Source organism: Hetaerina americana, unplaced genomic scaffold, assembly GCF_022747635.1.
Source record: "Hetaerina americana unplaced genomic scaffold, ioHetAmer1.1.p SCAF_12, whole genome shotgun sequence".
Taxonomy (NCBI): Eukaryota; Metazoa; Arthropoda; class Insecta; order Odonata; family Calopterygidae; genus Hetaerina; species Hetaerina americana.
Window position 1 is genome coordinate 13722983 of NW_027286292.1, and position 20445 is coordinate 13743427.

The window sequence follows — 20445 nt, forward strand, 5'->3', positions numbered from 1 at the left end:
CAATATATTGTTTACGCATAAAAATATTAAAGGTATGCGTAATCCAATAAATATTGAATAATATTTTTTGTATTACATTCTTTTCTCCAACGACACCTGCAAATTACCTGGGAATTATGAAACCAAGGAAATCCAAAAGAAAGGTTAATCATAGAAACGAAAACGAAATTTTATATTTGCCTTTCTCATAAAGAATGGATAAAAAAATTATACATTGGGATGTATCATCCATTGGGAAGTATCCATTGGGATTTTTTGTGTCATCATCCTTCAAAATGTAACAGTGATTCTGATTCAAAAAACATACACAGGGCACAAGATATGAGAACTTCTTGGTAATCAGTCTTTATTAATTAGAATTTGATGTTGAATTTTACCTCAAATTTCCATTGGAAACTAAACGCATTACATCCACACATGACCCAAACGTTCAATTTATGGCATTAATGACTATTTGTTGGGCTACTTCTAAAATTATTACCATTTATTCCTCCTCTTACCCCTTTTATTTTATTCCTTTTAAGTAATTCATGATGCATTATGTGCCATAATTAATATTGCCACTCTCACGCAAATTCCCACAACCTTTCATTCGACCAGTGTTTTGCTCTTAGCATCCTAAAATCCCTACCCGATTCAGCCACCAATATAGAGGTGAGAACTCGAGAATCCGCGTATATATTAGTTTTCCGAATTTTTAAAATTCCCACCCTTAACCGCCAACTTTAATTTCCCTCCCAGCATTCCCTGCACCTCCCCGTCCCCCTCCCAGACCCCTAACCGCTCTCCAGCAAATTTGCAGGCTTGCTTGAAGAAGGCCGAAAGCTTAAACAATTTACAATGTGAGTGTCCTTTTAAGTGTTACTATTTTATTTGTATTATATTGTGCCGTCCAAATATTATATATATATTTCCGATTAATATTAATATATATTTCCGATTAATATTAATATATATTTCCGTCCAAATATTATAGATATATATGGATATGTTCCGAAGCCTTATTACATTACGGGTTTGTTGGAGAAGGTTAGATCTTCTGCGTCGCGGCTTAATAATATGAAACAAAACAAAATTGACCGGTGACCTAAATGTTTGCTTACTGTCTTTGATTTGTTTACAGAGACTATAGTGACGTGCCAACTCGAGCTGGGCTTAACTCGAATTTACTCGAGTTGAATTCTCAACAATTTTCTCAATGCTTATAATATTGTTACCAAGCTCAGTCATTACATTGCTAAAAACCAAACAAATCATTGATACGATACTTTTACGATATTTTAATTGTTATTCTGCTATTCTGGGCTGAGGCGAATCCAAAAAACCAAATATCATTGAAATCGGTACAGCCATTCTAACTTCACTAATAAACTGCCGCTCATGAGGTAACATAGGTCTTCAATCAACAGCAAAGCTAGGTTATGCATCTCCTCATTTTGCGCCATACCACGATTTCTTGAGCTTACACCAATTCGATATAAAATGTCTTATGACAGGTCACGTGGATTGGATGGGAAGTGTGTTGAAAGGATGATAGCAAATAGTTTGCGTATCTGACTTGAGATGCAGAAATAGTTGCTTCACCCATTGCCTTGTCCCAAATGACAGAAAGCGTGTCACCTTTTTTCCGACGCTAAAATTTCTTCTATGAAGCGATGCGATACGATATTTTACGATACGAGACGACGATACGCTACGATATTATGATACGATAATTCTACGATAGTTAAATGGTTATTCTGCTATTCTGGAATGAGTCGTATCGAAAAAACCAGATATCATGAAAATCGGTTAAGCCGTGCTCGAGTTATAAATGGTGTACCCAACACGATTTTCGACTTTCCTTTACATATATATATATATATATATATATATATATATATATATATATATATATATATATATATATATATATATATATATATATGTCTATATATATGTCTTTATGTATATATATATATATATATATATATATATATATATATATATATATATATATATATATATATATATATATATATATATATCTATATAATGGTGTAACTAACACGATTTTCGACTTTCCTTTGTATATATATACAGGGTTCGTCCGGAAAATACCCCCCTAACATACCCCCCTCCAATCGCAGCCCGTCAGAGCGGTGCTGGGCGCGCCTGGAGCGGCGGGAAAAAATCAGTACACTTATTTTCCGGACGAACCCTATATATATATAGGGTATATATGTATAGGTTTATATGTATATATATATATATATATATATATCGAAGGCGGAATCGAACGGATCACAAGAGCAAAAATATTTCCTTGACCGGGACTCGAACCTCGGATCTTTCCACTTGCCGGGCGGATGCTCTTAACCACTTGAGCTATCGAGGAAACGTAATTTACCCTGAGATCCGTGGGTCTAATATGTCGCCAAGCGCCCCGATTCTTTAGCCAAGAGATGGCGTCAGGGGACTGTTTCACCCACCAAAGGAGAAATAGACAATACACAAGAGGAAAGGTCATTGGTTTAGATATATATATATATATATATATATATATATATATATATATATATATATATATATATATATATATATATATATATATATATATAAATATATATATATAAATTAATATTTAACTCATCCTAAAAACCCATGCGGTTTAAAGTCAAGAGCATAATATAGTAGTGGTCATTAGTCTTTTTAAAAGTTTCCGGACGAGACGTCGGTTTTTGATTTGAAATAACAAAAATCGACGCAATATACATCATCAAGGGTTAGGATAGCCAATCGGTGTCATTAACCCAATTAAGTATGCAGACGTAGTGGTAAATAAAAACACAAAAAAATTTTGAGAAAAACACGGAAGAAGTGCGAATTTAAGTGTGATCTCATTAATGATGCGTTGGCTTTGGTACTTGTATATTGGGTTTGATTTGAAAATCCATTTCAATATAAAATAGTGTTAGACTTGAGTTCCCGGAAAAAGGAAACGAAAAATCGTACACCTGGACAAAGCCTTCACTTCCACTTTTGGACAAAAGTAGATGACAAATATTATCAAAAAAGAAGGATTTTTTCACTTTAACCTAGTTGATCATTTGTATTTATCAACGTTTGAATAGTAAATAATGGTAAATAATGATAATTTTCAACGGTATCATATTATGGCCGATGATTTTCATTTTTTAAATAAAATTAAGAATTCCACCGTAAATTTCGATGCGTCAATTAAATATGTACTTAAATTCTTCAGCTAAACATTTCCCGTTAATATTCATATATGTTCATTAATATAATATGTTATAATTATACAATTGATTTTCCGTTTACATTAAATAATAATAATAACATTTAATTGAATGATTTTCATACGCATTCCAAAACTCATAGAGGTTTAGCATAATTCTATTTTCGGGGAAGAGAGCAAGAGTTTATTTACCTTAAATTAAAATATTTTTGTTATAAAATCTAGACATAAAAACATAAAAAATCAGATAAATTGAATACTCTTTATCAGCATTTATATTAACGTAAAATTAATTTTACTCTCAATCAGATATTTAAATACCTTTATTCTCCTTTCTTTCTCTTTTAAGTAGCGCATAAAATAATATTCATCAGGTTATTTTCACTGAAAGCTTATCTAAAAGCAGGTAGGCATTAAAAATTGATATATTTCCTAACTTTCTCAGTGTTTTGTCGATCTATTCGCATTGTAATACTACCAAGTAAGCATTAAATAGATATATTTAACCCTTGTATGAATGCATATAATAATGTAGGTACGCAACTAAATTTGAATCAGCCCTGATTGGACAGGACTGACGCATTTGTCATTTATTCAACTGAATGAATATTTGCTGGAAGTATATTCCACTGTTTCAGGCGTCACTTCGTGTATGTATTTATTTTCCATATTAATAGCACTTATTTCTTTTCCTCAGATTTTTACTATACGAGCTCGATGTCGAAGTTTTTGGGGGGAAAAGAAAGGTTAATCATTGATTGGAGCGCCACGTGTTTGTGAGAAAATTGATGGGCGGAATCATTAGGAATTGTGAGGTCGGTATAAGTGGATTTCCTGTAAATTGCAAACTCTTGTATTTTTTCTCTTATGGTAATTGACAAGTCGAGGAAGTTGATTGTGCCGTTGGCGTATTTTTCCATGGAGAAGGAAATATTCGGATGGAGTGCGTTTTGGTAATTAAGGAAGGAGTCTACCTGGCGGTTGGTTCCTGTCCACAGATATAGAATGTCGTCAACTTAACGGAACCAATTCTTTTTAATTGCTCTATTGGTTTTTAACTCCGTGTTTAGATTTAAAACCCGTGAAATCTCGGAACATGGAGTTTAATTTACGTGACAGAAGGTATGTAGGGGCGGACACAGCTGAGACTATACGTCGAATGGGAATGGCTTGCTTATGTATTTTGGGGGTTCCGCAAGTCGGTGAAACACGTTGTACCTCAAAATAAAAATCTGTGGAAAACTACAGTATTTTAGTATTGATTCACAGTAAATATTTTCCCTAAATTAATAAAATAAAATACTGTAAAAATAAATAAAAATACTGTGATTATTTCTATACTAATAATATTCATCAACGCAGATTCTCTTGTTTCCATATCGCCATCCGTAAAGTGTGAGGATTCATTGCTATGGAAGATTTTGTATTCCATTAGTGTAACTCGTGGTTATTGGAAAAGTTACTATTTTATTTTTGATAGTCATCAGTGATAAATTATGCTATTGACTATCAACTGATCTCGCATAATCATAGTTATTATTTGTCAAAATTTGATTCAGGGATTTAAAATATTTCCAAAAAGAATTTTCAAAGAATTCCAACTTAAAATCTAAAAAATTTCTATATGCTTTCCGGGGTGGATAAACTATTGTGCATGAAAAGATATTATTGTTTATGATAATATTCTTTTTCTTGAATGCACGCTTACATCCTGAAAGCCATTGGCTTTTGTATAACAGAGAGTGCAGATAAAAAGGAATGGCGAATGAATTTCAAAGAATGCATTCTAAGTAGATAAGATTACCTATTACTCTCAAAAGTATTGAATAATAAAAAACTAAAATTATTTGTTGAACAAACATACTTAGAAATAATTTCAATTGGTACGTTATTACATATTTTTCCAGCGGGTAAGATTAAATGATTTGTGGTTCCAGGGAAACATTTGTACATTTAGAAAAATCAATTAATTAGTTGTCACACTAGAAACGAACTGTTGTGCTCACCTTTCGTTTTGAGGCAGCGGGAAGCCATCAAGAGTCCACTTGATATTCGGCGTAGGGTTTCCGGAGGCGATGCATTTCAAGGACACCGACGGCCCTGGCTGGATGGTCTGGCGTATGAACCGGTAGACGAGGAGGGGTGGGGCGTCTGCAATATAAGTTGGGTGTTCAAATAAAGTGGGAATGGCAAGGGTAAATGAACCACGTTACCTGACATTCTAAGACTGCTGGATAGGAAAAAAGAAATGCAAATCGTACTTGCAGAGATCCTTGGAGCTATTAAATTACTAAATATTTTCAGAAAAAAAATCGGTAGGCTCTAGCGTGTAGTGTAAGATAATAATTGTGTGCTTGAATTGGGTATTACTCATCCGTGATTTACTTTTATCAGCTAACGAAATCTCAACACATTAATCTGGCCACTTGTCTTAGATTTGTCTTGCATGAATTGAACCCAAATATCCCTTTTCTTATCATTTCACATTTTACGAGTGTAGTTTGAAAGATTCTTCGATTCACCGTCAGATGTCAGCGCCAACGATACAAGTAGCCCGCGTAGTGATGAATAACCCTCTATGAGTATTCACGTGATGGCTCAGTGCTATGAAAAGAGATCTGTTGTGCGGACGCCCCTTTGTTGTTGTTCCCGTCCAGTGATTTTTAAACATGGAAAAAATTGAGATACGAGTCATAGTTAAATACTTCGTTAGAAAGGCATTAAAGCGAATGAAATTAATGTGGATTTTCAGAACTCTGGGTTCCTTCATATTCAACTGTTTTCAAGTGGACGAATGAGTTCAAGTATGATCGGGGCAGCTTAGATGATGATCCGTGTAGTGGTTGGCCAAATCATACCATTACCACAGTAAATATTGCAAAATTGCATAAAATGATCATGAAAGGTCGCCGACTAAAAGTGTAAGAAATTGCTGCAGCTGTATAGATATCTTCTGAACGGGAATACTATATTTTTAATGTGGCATTGGCTTTGTTAAAATTATCCACTAGATGGAGGCCGCGACTCTTGACGAAGGATAAGAAACGGTTTCGAATGAAAATTTCCAAATAATATTTGACCCGTTTTTAGAGTAACCAAATAGATTTTCTGTTACAGTTTGTAACCATGGGTGAAACTGTCCCCAACCATGTCGCAGAGACGTAAAAGCTGTCAAAGCAGTGGAACTCTGTTGGTTTACCATCAACAAAGAAATCAAAGGCTATGAAGCCATAAAATGAAAACAGCCCCGGAAAGGTGATGGCTTCATTTTTCTGGGATGTAAAGGAGATTCTGCTGATAGAATATTTGGTTTGTTAATTTGGTTAAACAATGAATGGAAAACTACGCTAACCGTCTTGACTAACCACAGAAAAAGATACACAAAAAAAGCCAGGTTTGGCAAGAAAGAAAGTCATCTTTCATGCTCACACACAATTGTCGTCGCTATGGAAAATATACATGGCCTTGGATGCGAATTATTGCCAATCCCACCTTATTCACCTGATTTGCATTCATCTCTCCCCAAGCTCAAAATATTCCTTGATGGATGGATATTTTCTTAAAACGACGAACTAACAGATAACTAATAGACGTGTATTTTGCAAACCTGAAGAAATCTAATACTCGAGGTAGGACGAGATATTGGAAAATCGCTGGATTAAGTTCATTGGTGTACCAAGAGGCTACTTTCAAATTTTTATAAAGGTTTCACCGAGGTAAGTCATTTATTTCTATTTGTACCGGGAACTTTTCAAATTATCCTCGTTTTGAAACCATAAACTATTTGAATCACTCTCCTTCCTTCTTCAAATACGATTCTTGTATTTTATGACAACATATTTTTGCCCAAACTTTCCCTCTTCCTTCACGAAAAGAACGATTATATCACCGGAAAAGATCCACTGTAAGTCACATATAGCCCTCGAATCCCTCAAGTGTCCTTGTACCCTTCAGCAATCTCATTCCCCATATTTTATGTTCATTAAATCCATGTACAGGGTCAATATCTTTGTAGTTTACAGCAGAAGTTCTTACTCTGTAATAAGACCCGAGAGTGTAATAAATGGAATTTTTTAGGATGAACATTCATTACTCTTTTATCACAAATAGGCAGAGTTTCATTAAAAGGGGGAGAAACATTTTACAGCATTTTTATTTGGTTATATAAAATGGCCATGAGTTTGAGAAATTTCAATGAATATAAAGAGCAAATTGATAAAACACGCTTATTAATTCGTTTTATTGTACTGCATTATGCTCAATATGAAACAGGTATCCTATAAAGTATGCATTTAAAATTGATAAGGCTTCATAATAATGCTGTAATGTTTTTATATTTGTGACAGAGGAAAATGTTACAGGCATATATATAATCTAATAAGGCTTGTTACTACTTCAAATTGTCATTTAGTAGGAATGTGAAATTACAACGTCAGGGTGTGAGAATTTTTAAAAGCAAAATCACATCAATAATCGGATTTTTTTACTCGTAAATCGATGTACTGGGTGAAGCAGCATGGACTGCCTAGTTTTAAAAAAACACTTAAGAGCGCCCAGGTACATTAGCGGAGTAAAGATGGCAGCATTTACTGGGATAAACATGGCTAATTTTTAATAATTACCATGCTGTGGTCTGGTGAGCCACGAGTCTTTGTCGTAGAACCGCTCTTTAAGAACAGTTATAGTGTGGTGGCGACGCAGAGGGTGCTGTGGTCTTTGGATGAAGCGCATTTTCACCTTTCCGGCTCAGTAGATAAGCAAAATATTCGTTACTGGGCGACGGAAAACCCTCGCAAACTTCACCCAATACCTCTTTATAGCCCCAAAGTGATATTTTGGTGCGCTGTGTCTTCCATAGGAGTTATTGGGCCATTTTTTCATATCTAGAGGTTCAAATGTTACTGTAAACTGTGTGAGCTATTTTGAGACGCTGGAGAACTTTTCACTCCCCAAAATGGAAACGTATGGTGAGGAATTCAACAAAGAAGACTTTTGATTTCAACATGAGGGTGCCATGGCTCAGAGCGCTCGTCCTTAACGCCAAATCCTGCAAGGACAATTTCCTGGCCGCCTGATCTCTTTACCAGGGGATGTTCCATGGCCCCCTCGCTCCTCAGATTTCAGCCAATTTGATTTTTTCTTTGGGAATATCTCTAAGCTGAGTTACATAGTTCAACCAAGGTTACTTGGAAGCTCCTCGGGAGGCAATTACATATGTCATCGCTGGAATAACGCAAGATATTCTGAGAAGAGTTTTTAGAGACTTTTTTGAACGAATCAATATGTGCATTGCCCACCAAGGTCGTCACTTGAATGAAATAATATCTCAACTCTAATGAAAAAAATTACATTGAATGCAGCTTTCAGAAATGAAAACGTTTGTAAGTTACCTAGGCTAGCTTTTTTACAATTTACCCGTCAAATCATGGAGCTATTCTCTTTCACCCTGCAAAAAATGAGTTGATAAAGAGAGAGCAATTAGGTTGGTTCAATGACGATTTTCCGAAATAATAAAAAGTTGCTGAAGAACAATTATATCTAAATTTCACTTCTGCGATTTTTGAACACAATTTCAATTCCAAATATGGTCATAAATATCAGTTTGTATGTGAATGGTTATTTCGAAATTCTTATTACGTTGCTCACTGTTTGAAAATTCTTATTGGTAGAATATTTTATTCAAACTCACATCCATATCATTTCTATGTTATTCATTTTAATGGGAACAAAATTTCGCCTTTGTGGAAAACCAAACTTCTTCATTGATATCTTTACATTTTCAGAGGAGGCTTCGGAGAGTAGCGGAATGGAAAGGGGATCAGACCCGAATCAAATATATCATAACTTGGGACCCTAATACAATTCTCCTTGGAAAAGAGAATGCGCAGAAATGTTTTCCAGGCTGGAGTAGTTTTCACCCTCCCATTCTCACCTTCCGTTCCTTATTTGTAACTCACATTTCAAACCCTGCCACCTTCTCTCAAACTCCCTTCATCCAAAAACCCTCTTTCCAACGCCCTTTAGAATGAGAACATAAAATCTGGTTTTTTGATGCGTTCAGCATAGTATTTCCCCTCAATTCCATCATCTCCTTTCACTATGCCTTCGCGATCTTAGTATTTGTATAAAGACAAAGATGTAGTGTAAAAATTCATATTTCATGCAATAAATAGTCCAATAGTTATTTTTAGTTTGCGCAAAAATAAATATGACTGGAAAATAAGTTAAACTGCCTCAATTACGCTACAGTGGTCAATGTATGTAGTGTAGTATAGCGTCAAGGGTTAGCTAGTTTCTCTCTTTCTCTGGAAAGGCTACATGTGAAACAACATTTAAACCCTGACCCCTCTTTACAACATACTTGACCTACCAGTTTGCAATGATTTAAACACGCTGCTTGTAAAGGTTTGCTAGTAAATAGGTATCTTGATTTATTAGCTGATCTACAATGTTTTCAGCTTGTTTATAACTCATCGTTAATATTAACATAATAGGCGCAGATCGTAGGGATACAATTAGTCATGACCTCCTCATTTACATACAAAAATGCAACTTACTTATTCAAAAATGAAAAAATTCTCAGTAGTTCATTTTACGATCATTTTGCGATCAATAATACCCTTAAACAGCCGTAAAATATTATGTTAAAATTATCTTAACTAATTGATGGTTAGAAATAACCATATCCGATTGATTATGAATAAGAATTGAGTTTATATGTTGTATATGTAAAAGGAGTGGTGATCTCAATTATAGCAATTTCAACTCATTTATGTTATTTCACTGAGTTATCAAGTAACAGAGGAAGAAAATAATCCAAAAAAAGACATTCAACCGTAATTGAACTTTGAACGCTTTGAAAATTTGCCCTGCAAAAATGAAGAGAACATATATTATGAAAAAGAACATTGAGCTTTGCCTAATTCTGTGTAAACACCTAAAAATGTATATTTAATCTTGAAGCCTCCTAAAATATTGGTAGTATAGCCTGAATATAGCATGCGAGTTTCGAGGTTTCCAAAGCCAGCTGATATAAGGCAGGGTGATTGGTTTCCACGTATACTAGCCTTGTCATTTTAAACCCTAATACTGCTTGTGCACTGGAGAAAGATGCAAGTTGTGTCTGCTTCCGAGTAAAAATTGAGTGGAGTTAGACTCTAATATAATAAGTTAGGAAGACAGAGGTAGTATTTAATAAATTACTGGTATTTGTATTTATTTATCCAGACAACTCCCAGGAGAATGCAGCAAATCATGGGAATAACTAATCATTACATATTAACTGAACCACATTTAAAATTTTGTATCTTCTCTGCGCGCCATGCTAATCTATTTGCATGTGAGATTGAAGTTTAAGTCTTTGTTAATTTTTTGTGACGAGCGTTGGAAAAATAATTGAGAAAATAATGCTGTTTGAGATGAAGACATAATTAGAAGTTAAATAAATGGTGAAAAAATAATGTAAATTGGAAGAAAAAACCGTAAAATTCAAGGAAGTTGGTGGTAGAAGCATTAAAAGTTAGCGGGGTATTAAAGACCAGAATACGAAGAAGGTCGTTAGGTACGTGGAGTAGAAAAAGAAAGAGGAGCAGCTTTAAGAACAGAATAATTCCTTGAATTATTTACAAAAAGCAAAAGTACTCGAGTAGTCGAGGAGTAAGCTTTTGTAAGAAGGAAAAGGCAATATCCGTTGTAGACCGAACAATAGCTATGCTCAGTAGGTAAAAATCGTGAACTGTGAGTAGCCACTCGGCCGGTTGGACTGGATATTATTTTTTATGCAGAATATAGTATGTGGTGAATTATAAACCTTCATTGAAGAGTACATTAAGGCAAAGTAGATAGTAAAAAATAAATGTTAGTTTCAAATTAAATACGTTTAATTTTGTTTCGTAAATGCCTCCAATTTTATGAGAGAAAAAAAGAATTAAGGTACATATCATTCTAATAGTATAGATACGAGTTTCGTTCCCTATCATAGAGAGAAAATGTAAGTTTTTGTAGGATCAAATATATAACTATGCCAGGTGTGTCCTAAAAGTATTCGACATGCGTTCATAACTCCGTGGCGGGATTATTCTTCATCATCGGTAAACTGTTTACTTTACTGTGGAGTTTCACATTTATAATAAATTGGGTAGAAACTTGTATTCATCTCTCGCCTACCTCTGAATGCGTGTGTCCTTCAAATTAATCCCCATTCGACTGAACAACGCGCCCGCATGGGTGCTTCCACATTCTGTAGCAGCTCTGGTAGTCAGTTTTCGAAATGAATCGTTTGAATCGTCTCTATTTCGTCGAACTGGTGCCCTTTGGGTGGATTTTTCCATCTCAAAAACCGGAAAAAGTCCCAAGGGGCTTAGTCGGGACAGTATGGAGGATATTTTAGCTCTTATTTTAATGTGTTTTGCCGCTAACAGTCGCCCAAGGTTCGATATCGCATTACCGTGGCGAAGAAGCCCACCGTCACTCACCCAAAAATACGACTGTTTTCTTCTCACTGTGCCAGGGTTATCTTTTCAGAGCTTCAAGTTAAAAATTTTTGTTGTTATCTGTCCTATTGGGGCATATTTATTGTGCAGTACTCATTCATAGTCGACGAAAACAATCAACATAGACTAAGATCTGGGGCTTTCCTGGCGCAATAGCTTGATGGAAGTTTTCTCGGGTCTTCAACCGGGTCAGAGGTTCCATGTTGGCCGACGTTTCGGCGCTCGACTCGTACATTGTCCTCAGGGCAGATGAGTGCCAACTGTGTTTGTTTCAGTTTAAAAGGTTTTTATTTACCAAAAATAACACAATAAAATAACAGTGAGAGACGGACTGTTATTATTTGGCTTGAATGTGCTCTCGCATGATCCCGCCAAATCTGACTCGAGCACACGGGTCAGGTGACTCGTGATTTATCCGTGGTGGGGGAGCCTTCCGATTGGTTATGGGGACCATATCATTAAAGATGCCATTGAAATACAAATGGCAAGTCGTAATTTCAAAAGAGATTCCGGCTATTCCCTCAGCAACGCGTGGAAACCGGTGTCAAGGAAGGTTAGAAAAGGGAGAACCAAAGGCCACCATGGAAAAGGAAGACCAGAGAAAACTTCATGAATCAACATGGAATTGAATGTCCTCAGACTTTGGCGTGCTTTTTTCGGCCATGGCTCGAAAGGAAGCTTCCACTATGAAGACTGTTATTTTGTTTCAGAATCGTAACCAGAAACCCACGATTCGTCAACGGTAATGATCTTTTTAAGCACATGTTCATCAATATCTTCCGAACTGTCCTCAGCAACTTCATAGCAAAGTATTTTCTTCGGTACCACGAGAAATTTTGGAACGAATTACGTACAAACGCGAGTCATTCCAAAATTCACGTTTAGAAATCTCGATACATGGGTTTTCGGTATTCCAAGACCTCATTATAATTTGCGCAGAGTCAAACGACGTTTTTTTCAATCGCAATTTGCATACGCTGGATGCTTTCCATTGTTATTTTTGTCTAAGGTCGGCCAGAACGCCCGTCTATGTCAACAGACGTAAGGTCATTTTAATTCACTTGAACCACTCTTTAACTTATGTTTTGTCCAAACATTCTACCCCAAAGGCCTAATGCATCATTTCCTTACCACTCTATACGAGTTTCAAGTAAAATTTGACGCAAGTTCTTTGGCCTCATCTCCTGCGTCAATTTCAGTGATAACAAAATCTGATTTACGCAAGAAAAGCATTGTAAACAAATACTAGCCAGGCGCGAATTAACACATCTCGTCGGTAACTGTGGCAACTGGCCAGTTTGTGAGGAGTCATCAATTACGCTCATACCACGCAAAGGTCGGTCTAACGCTATGGTGCGGAGTGTTGAACGCAGGTTGGATAACTTTTGGACATATTTCCTAAGCATTGGATATTTCCTTTTTGAGAGCCCCATGTGGAATATTTGGAATGAAATGAAAGAACTTACTCAGGGTCCTACATATTTGGTTTGACAGAATGGGAAGACATTTTTTGGGTATTTCGAATGAGGTAACAGTACAGTCATGAGCGTATCAATTTAAATACATCGACGTCAGATTGATTGAAACGTCAGATTAGTGACGCTCATACCACAAAGAGGTCGCTAAAACGTTCTAGCGCAAAGTGATGAACATTCCAATACTCAGTACGTGATAACTAAATCCTTTTACGCCCAATATGGTATTTTTAGCGCAAAAACACACGAAAGCATTTTTATTTACCAAGGTTTAATTAACTCCTCCTTTAAACAATTATCGCGTACACTGATCTTCTTTGAAGCAATTGTTTTAACTGTTGAAGTCCAATAATTTTTTTTTCCTTCTTAGGTCGGGTGTGGAAGTATTCCAGCGAGAGAAAAGATGCTCGAGGTAATTGCCACTATTGCCAGTTGTTTGACATTCACAATTTCAGACACGGCAAACCAAAATGTCAATAATAATTTTGGAAGACTTGCGCGTTACTTAGCGAGGCATGTTAAAGAAAGAACCAAGAAAATAATATTAACTTAGGCACCAGAGCCTTGTATACTGTATTGAATACACAAAGCACTAAAAGATAATTGACCAAACTGTTATTAAACTATTACCCAAGGATTACTCCGTTTATGATATGTAGCAAAATTATTGCTGAAAAACCCAGCAGCCTTCCATCATATGAACGTGTGGTATAATCCACATGCAGCCTACATGCCTACCCTTACAAATGGCTACAATTCATTAGAAGGAATTCAAGATTTATTTTTAAAAGATTTAGCTCAAAAAGTATCTTGAAGACATAGCAGGGCAAAATTCCACTCAAACAGGCCTAACAGCGCGAGAGGAGAATAAATGGAGATGTTAAATTACACATTGCTGTCGGTGTGGAAATAATCTGTTTGTCTGCTTGAGAGAGAGAGAAAGAGGGAGAGGTAAAAATCCTCTCGTTAATACGAACGCAGATATTAACAGATACCCCCTTAGTATCCAATGAGTTACTATTGCCAGTGCTAGGCGTCTGCATAAGAGAGTGCTTAAACCAGGCATATGCATAATATCGGGGCCTAAATTAAATCGTAAGCATTTCTAATTTATAATGAGGGCACTTCACCCGCCGTTATCTGCAAAGGCAAGAGACTGGTATTTTTGTGAGAAAGAATTCCAGGACAATCACCATATTTGAAATTGCATGAAACGGGATTTTAACTAATAAGATTCATAATGAATGACCAAAAAGTATAAGAGCAAGGGAAAACAACAATATTTGTGAGAGAGTAAGGAATATAACTAATCCTGTATCTGAGTTTGATGACAGTAATGTAGACGGGTATTAGCCAGAAAAGAACAAATATACACTTGTCCTTTAAAAAGATACTCCATTATTAAGCCTAAAATAATTTCATTCGTTTAACTGCTTCATTCAATATCATTTTATTTAAATTATTATGTTTCTTAATAATTTCATTACATTTTCTCCCGATTTATAATATTTATGCCTAAAAGAGTAAAGAATTCCTGGTCTGCTAAATGAGTGGAACTGATAGTTTACAGTAGTGATGTTAGTTATTTTCTTTCTGCCACATGTGGTTTTCCAGGCAGATTTGGCACCCACATTGTCACTCGAAAACCGATAAAAACACCTGATTCAGGAAAAAATTTTAAAGAAATAATAGTAAGTCCTACAAGAATATTCAAATACTTGAGATGTCAGCTGTATTAGCACGGTTAACGAAGGAACTTATTTTAAAATGGATTAAAAATCATTTTAGATTATTTGCTTTTTAAGAGGATAATGTACAACCACCTAACTACATTTACAAGAGCGACAGAACTAAGAGGCAGTATTAAAACAAACACCTTAAAAACGGACATGGGGTACATATTTTATGCAAAAAGCTGCAGGGATTGATTTTTGTGCTTGTTTAAGCAATTCATTTGGATGCCCACTAGCTGCTTTTATTCCATTAGAGTTATTTGAATTTAAGTTTTCTATAAACTGTTGTAATTCCTTAAAACACAGCTTTCTGAAAAATATCGTGGCATAGTATTTGTTGTCTAAACTTCAGAGCTCTTGAATATATTTTGCCTGATGTCCTTTTCATACCCCCTGATTGAAGACCTTTTGATTCTCCAACGAACCATTTCATTTTTATTCCGTAATACTGTGTCTACATTGATTCCAAGGAATTAATATTTTCCATGGTAATCAATCACATCAGTCGTCTGTGTACAGGTACATGGTAGTATCAATGTTTCTATTATTCCTAAAATATTGACATCATTGTCATAGTGAGGTTCAAGATATTGTAAAGTTTAAGACTTCCTCAAATATCAATCCAGCCCACCCTCCTTTTCCTTGCTAGTGAAATACGAGTCATGTAATGGGTCTTCATAAAACCTTTCACTAAAACTTGTTCTACCAGCATTACCACTTGAGAATAAAAAAGCCTACTTTTTGCTGCATTGTGTGAAGAGGATTCGCATCTATCATGAATGAAAAAATGGACGCCTTAAAATGAACCGCACGTGTACTTATATAATATTATTATTTATTCCTACGATTTCAATAGTATTCCTATGATAAAAGTAATTCAGAAAATCATAATCCAAATCAAACTTAATTATTTAAAGTCAACATATAAGACTCTTAAAAGAGCTTTTTGAATTTATAAGTATTTGAAGATAATTGAAAGTTTAAAAAATGCACACGTTAGTGCACTTAGCTTGTGTAACTTACACCATGAGTAAGTCTGCGTGCCTTGAATTTTATAAAACATAATGTAGCTTCTTCAAATTTTCAAATTAGTTAAAATTTTAATTCAAGGCTGATAGAGATAAAGAGTTGATTATATTGCATAAAAATGCAAGTATGACTACACTGTTGAAAACTCACCTACATAATTTACCCTGAGGAGTTGAGAATATAATACCATTACATGTTTGTTTAAAGAACCCCTCGTATTTCTCGCCACATTTACATCTATTTAAACATCGATAGAATAAATGGCATAAAAACCAAGCACAATACTGATCCAGTGTCATATAGATCATCCCGATGTAGGGGGTAGCCAGTAAGGGCCACACGCGACCTCGCGGCACCCCGTCCTTGCCCCTAGCTCCGCCTGTTGATTGATGATGGCGAACAGGGGATTGTCGGGAGGTACTTCCCCGCATCATGCCTGCAATCGGCGAACATCCGGGGCGGCTCGATCCCTCCCACCCCCGGGGGTGGGAGTGGTAGACCGGGGTACTCAGGGGGGGGGGGTCGTGCCAGCCTCTTGTCACCGCTAGTGGGACTCGGATGCCTATGGGAGCGCGACATGCGGCTGGAGACCCGCTGGGGAAGGAAGGTGGATCCACCGATCAATCGATCGCCCTCGGAGTAGACCAGGTAATGAAGAGGCTGGCCATGCTTCGGACGGAATGACGTTTTTGCACACCGTTGGTTATTTATCCTCTGCGAGGGGGCGAATAGGATGGAAGGAATTGGAGTGGGTCATTGCCTCCCCGTGTAAATCGTGCGATTATCGGTGGGTAAGCTTTTATTAGTTATGCATTATATCTATGTATCATAAACAATGAAATCATTAAATTTTATATTTCTATGCCCCAACTATCTTTAACATTAAGCAATTTCAATGGTGATATCAATTAATTAAATAATCCAGGTTTGGCAAATGTGGTAAATTTAGAATACTGAAATACATTGATCTCAATGAACTAAGCCCTAGCAAGTAAATTAGGTTGTGGCAGACAAATTAATTATTAGCTGCATTGAATAGGTAGCTGGTTTGGAAAAAAGGTTACTTCCCTCCACAAACTACCCATTTTTCCGATATTGACTGGTAAATGAATACAAAAAACGAATTTTTATTCCGAGAAAAACATATGGCCTAACAGCTATTACCTTTTTCTTCCTGGAAATAAATAATTACATGGAAACTGCCTCACAGAGATATTAAAACTTATTTTCTATTGAACAAATATACCCAAAAGGGTCATTTTGTTTTGTTATTTCCATTTAGCACAGAGGTGCGCTTACCTCTTTGTTGTTGATTCATATTTACACGCTGCTAAATGTCTTGGAAAGACACTGATACTTTCACATGATTATTGTTTCACCATAAATCAGAATAACGGTATATTATTTATTAAAATACATATTGTAATCCTTAGATAATGACATGATTTCATTCGGGCCATGGACGTACTTCCACTGTACGTAAAGACATTATTTTGGTCCGTCATATTACTGGTGACCATAGGGAAATTTTTTCTCTTCGTCTTCGATAATCTTGCCAATTGTTGTAGAGATACATTTTCAAAAAAGCGGTATGTTATCCATGTCAGCGGTGTGTGCAGACCCACGTTTTTCGTTTAGACCGAGGCAAACTCGTTAACTTTAGTGGTACCGTGGCAATTTGTGGTTCAAGGGCATGCTATAAGAAACAATCCCATCCTGCTATCTTTGCATTCTCTGCCAAGGGTGGTTGAAAGCAAATGTTTTCTAAATAGTTTTCACATACATAGTACTAGCTCTTTACAATGGTTATCTCAAGTACGTCATTGCAGTCACTTATCATTATTTGCCCGTTGATAAATATAGAGGAATTAGCAACTAAGTTGTGCAAACAATATATCGAGGCGACATCCAATACATGAAGTTTGCCAATGTATCATTATTGACGTACTTTAATGGCTGCCCAATTATTTGTTCGTTTAGGTAATAAAATTTCTTTCGGAAATTTATGATAAATTTTGTTTCATTCGAGGATTGGCAGGGTTAAGATTTAATGGAAGAGATGATTTCGTAAGTGACTCAGAACAATAGCCATTAACAACACATTCAAATTACCACCCCGCCAGTTGACACTCCCTGTGAGTGTAACATGCCAATTTAGAGTACTTCACTCGCTGCACTCAGGTTGGGTGACTCAAATGTACCAACCTTGGCCAATTTATGCGATTCATTCCCGACCCTTCAACGTCCATAGTCATCACCCTTATCCGGCTCATGATAAATATGATTTTAAGGATTATATTCTCAACTAAATTAAATATCAAAATATTGATGGCGAACAACTTGTAGTTTAACCGATCTCAAATCTAAAATTGTATAATAGAGATCCGTGGGCTTAAAATATGTGAAAAATCCTCACCGATTAACTATCTGCAGAAAAGAGTCAATATTATTGGTAGTGCAAATTAATTGCCACGGACTAAAATCGTTGGTTTGTCAAAAGTGACCTAACCAAATGGACCAATCGAAGAAATATTTTTTCAAAAGTTTTTTATATCAATGCATGAGTTACTTAAGTGTCGTTTTTATTCACTGCATCTAACAATTATCGAATTAAAGCTTATAAAGTTTTAAATTACGTACAAATTACATTAATTTTATCTGATAAATTAAAAGGTTAAATAATAAAATAGTTTCATAAACCACTGCGAAAGAAAAAAATTATTCCTTTCAGTAATTAAACAAAGATATTTTAAAGAAGCACCATGCATATTATTACGAACAAGAGCGTTCCAAATGAGCGACAAGGGCACAATATATTCCTTTGTTATAAATCGAAATTCCTCTTTAGCATACATCTAGGATCGTTCATTTAGCAGACTAAGACTATTCACACCCTTAGAACCAAATTGAACTGCGATACTGATCACAATGGCAACATTTTTCCTGAATGGAAAGCAAACTTGTGTTCTCCCAAGTTTCGATGATGGATTCGCGGAAAGGCCTAACTAAAGAACTCTGAAGATGAATGAAGATGAACAACTTTTGATGCAGAGTTAGGGTCAGTTCGGCGGATTTGGTGTGGGAGCAGTTTTCCGAAGATGGTGAGACAAAGACATAAATTCGTACTTTTGACGGGTAATTGGAGGAAAGAGAAGAAGAGGGGGAATTTGGATAGAAAAGAAGAGGGGGACGAGGTATATGGAGGTCGGATACGATTCGGGTGGAGGACAGACGTGGGGGAGAGGAGGTTAAACGAAATTCAGGTAGAGTTGACTTATACGGAGGGTCGTGGGAAGTACGTTCCGCGGTCGCTGAGGCAATGAGCTTGAGAGGGCGTAAAGAAGAGGTGGGCGAGGTGATGAAGCGCTGAGAAGATCAAGTGGGGGCCCGGAGCATCCGGAAGTGGGCGTTTGGGAGGGTGTGGAGGCGCATGATGGGAGAGGCCGGGTACTGGGAGTGGAGTGTTGAATGCGGTCCCCAGAGACCTAAGAGGGTGCATTTGAACCTGAGAGGAAAGGGTCTGGCAGGTGGCTAATAAAAAACACTGTAGTATGCCTTGCCAAGCATGATCACTTTTTTTTGCTAATTAGCTCTCACTCAAAACACTCCAATACACTAACGCTCTGTAAATTATGCTATCTGTACCATTAATTGAGAAAGTTGAATTTGAAAACATTATTTTTGTTGGCCCAATGTTTAACACTCAAGTATGCTTTCATGTATAGACACTCCCTGCGTGACCAAAAGGAAAATATATTGATAAAAAATTAAGCGTCAATTCCTTGCACTCGTAGAAATCATAACTATGACGAATAGTTCAAATAGAAAACAAACTAGCCACAACAACGCATTTTATTTTTGCAGAGTAGGGAAAAAACCAGTGCGAAAAGAAGCAAGTAAAAATATTTTTATTACAGTGGTCAATTATTTTCTATTTCTACAGCGTCTGAAATCGGTAAGCGAAATCATCATCCTTAATAAGTGAAAAAATTCTAAAAGATGAGGCATTTTGCGAGCTGGATATGCGGATTCATTGGCATTTTCGTAAAAAAATAAACTTGTGTTATATATTTTCACTTATCAGCAATTTCCGGTACATGATATCTCCGAATGCCAACTGCTGGTTTAACGAACATAGCTCTTCTTGGGTCATTTTTTACAAATCAAATAAAGAAGAATTAAAATAAATAGTTTATGTTTATAGTTATTCAGGAATGAATTTTCTAGGTTAGTGTTTTTTCATTAATATTTTAAGTAAAAAGGCGGCGGTATTCACTTGGATACGTTTCGTGTCGTAAGATCATCGGCAAATTATTATTCCGCACTAAAAATGCAGTTGTAAAATTAATAAAAGCAAAGTCGATATGGTTATCGGGTACCAAAACGATAAAATGGGGTTACCCTTTGCTACTAGATTCCTTTCAAAGGGATTTATGAACTATTAAAATTTAGAAATTGTAAAGTTAAAATTTGATTAA

The 20445-nt window shown here is 36.0% G+C and overlaps 1 protein-coding gene across 1 annotated transcript in view; it reads right to left on the reverse strand.

Moving 5' to 3' along the window:
• The window catches only part of LOC139685698 (cell adhesion molecule Dscam2-like), a 523226-nt gene that overhangs the window by 224751 nt on the left and 278030 nt on the right, over positions 1 to 20445 (reverse strand). The window contains exon 8 of the mRNA XM_071582700.1: positions 5245 to 5389. Within this exon, the coding sequence (XP_071438801.1) occupies positions 5245 to 5389 (145 nt within the window). The remainder of the gene's footprint in view (positions 1 to 5244; positions 5390 to 20445) is intronic.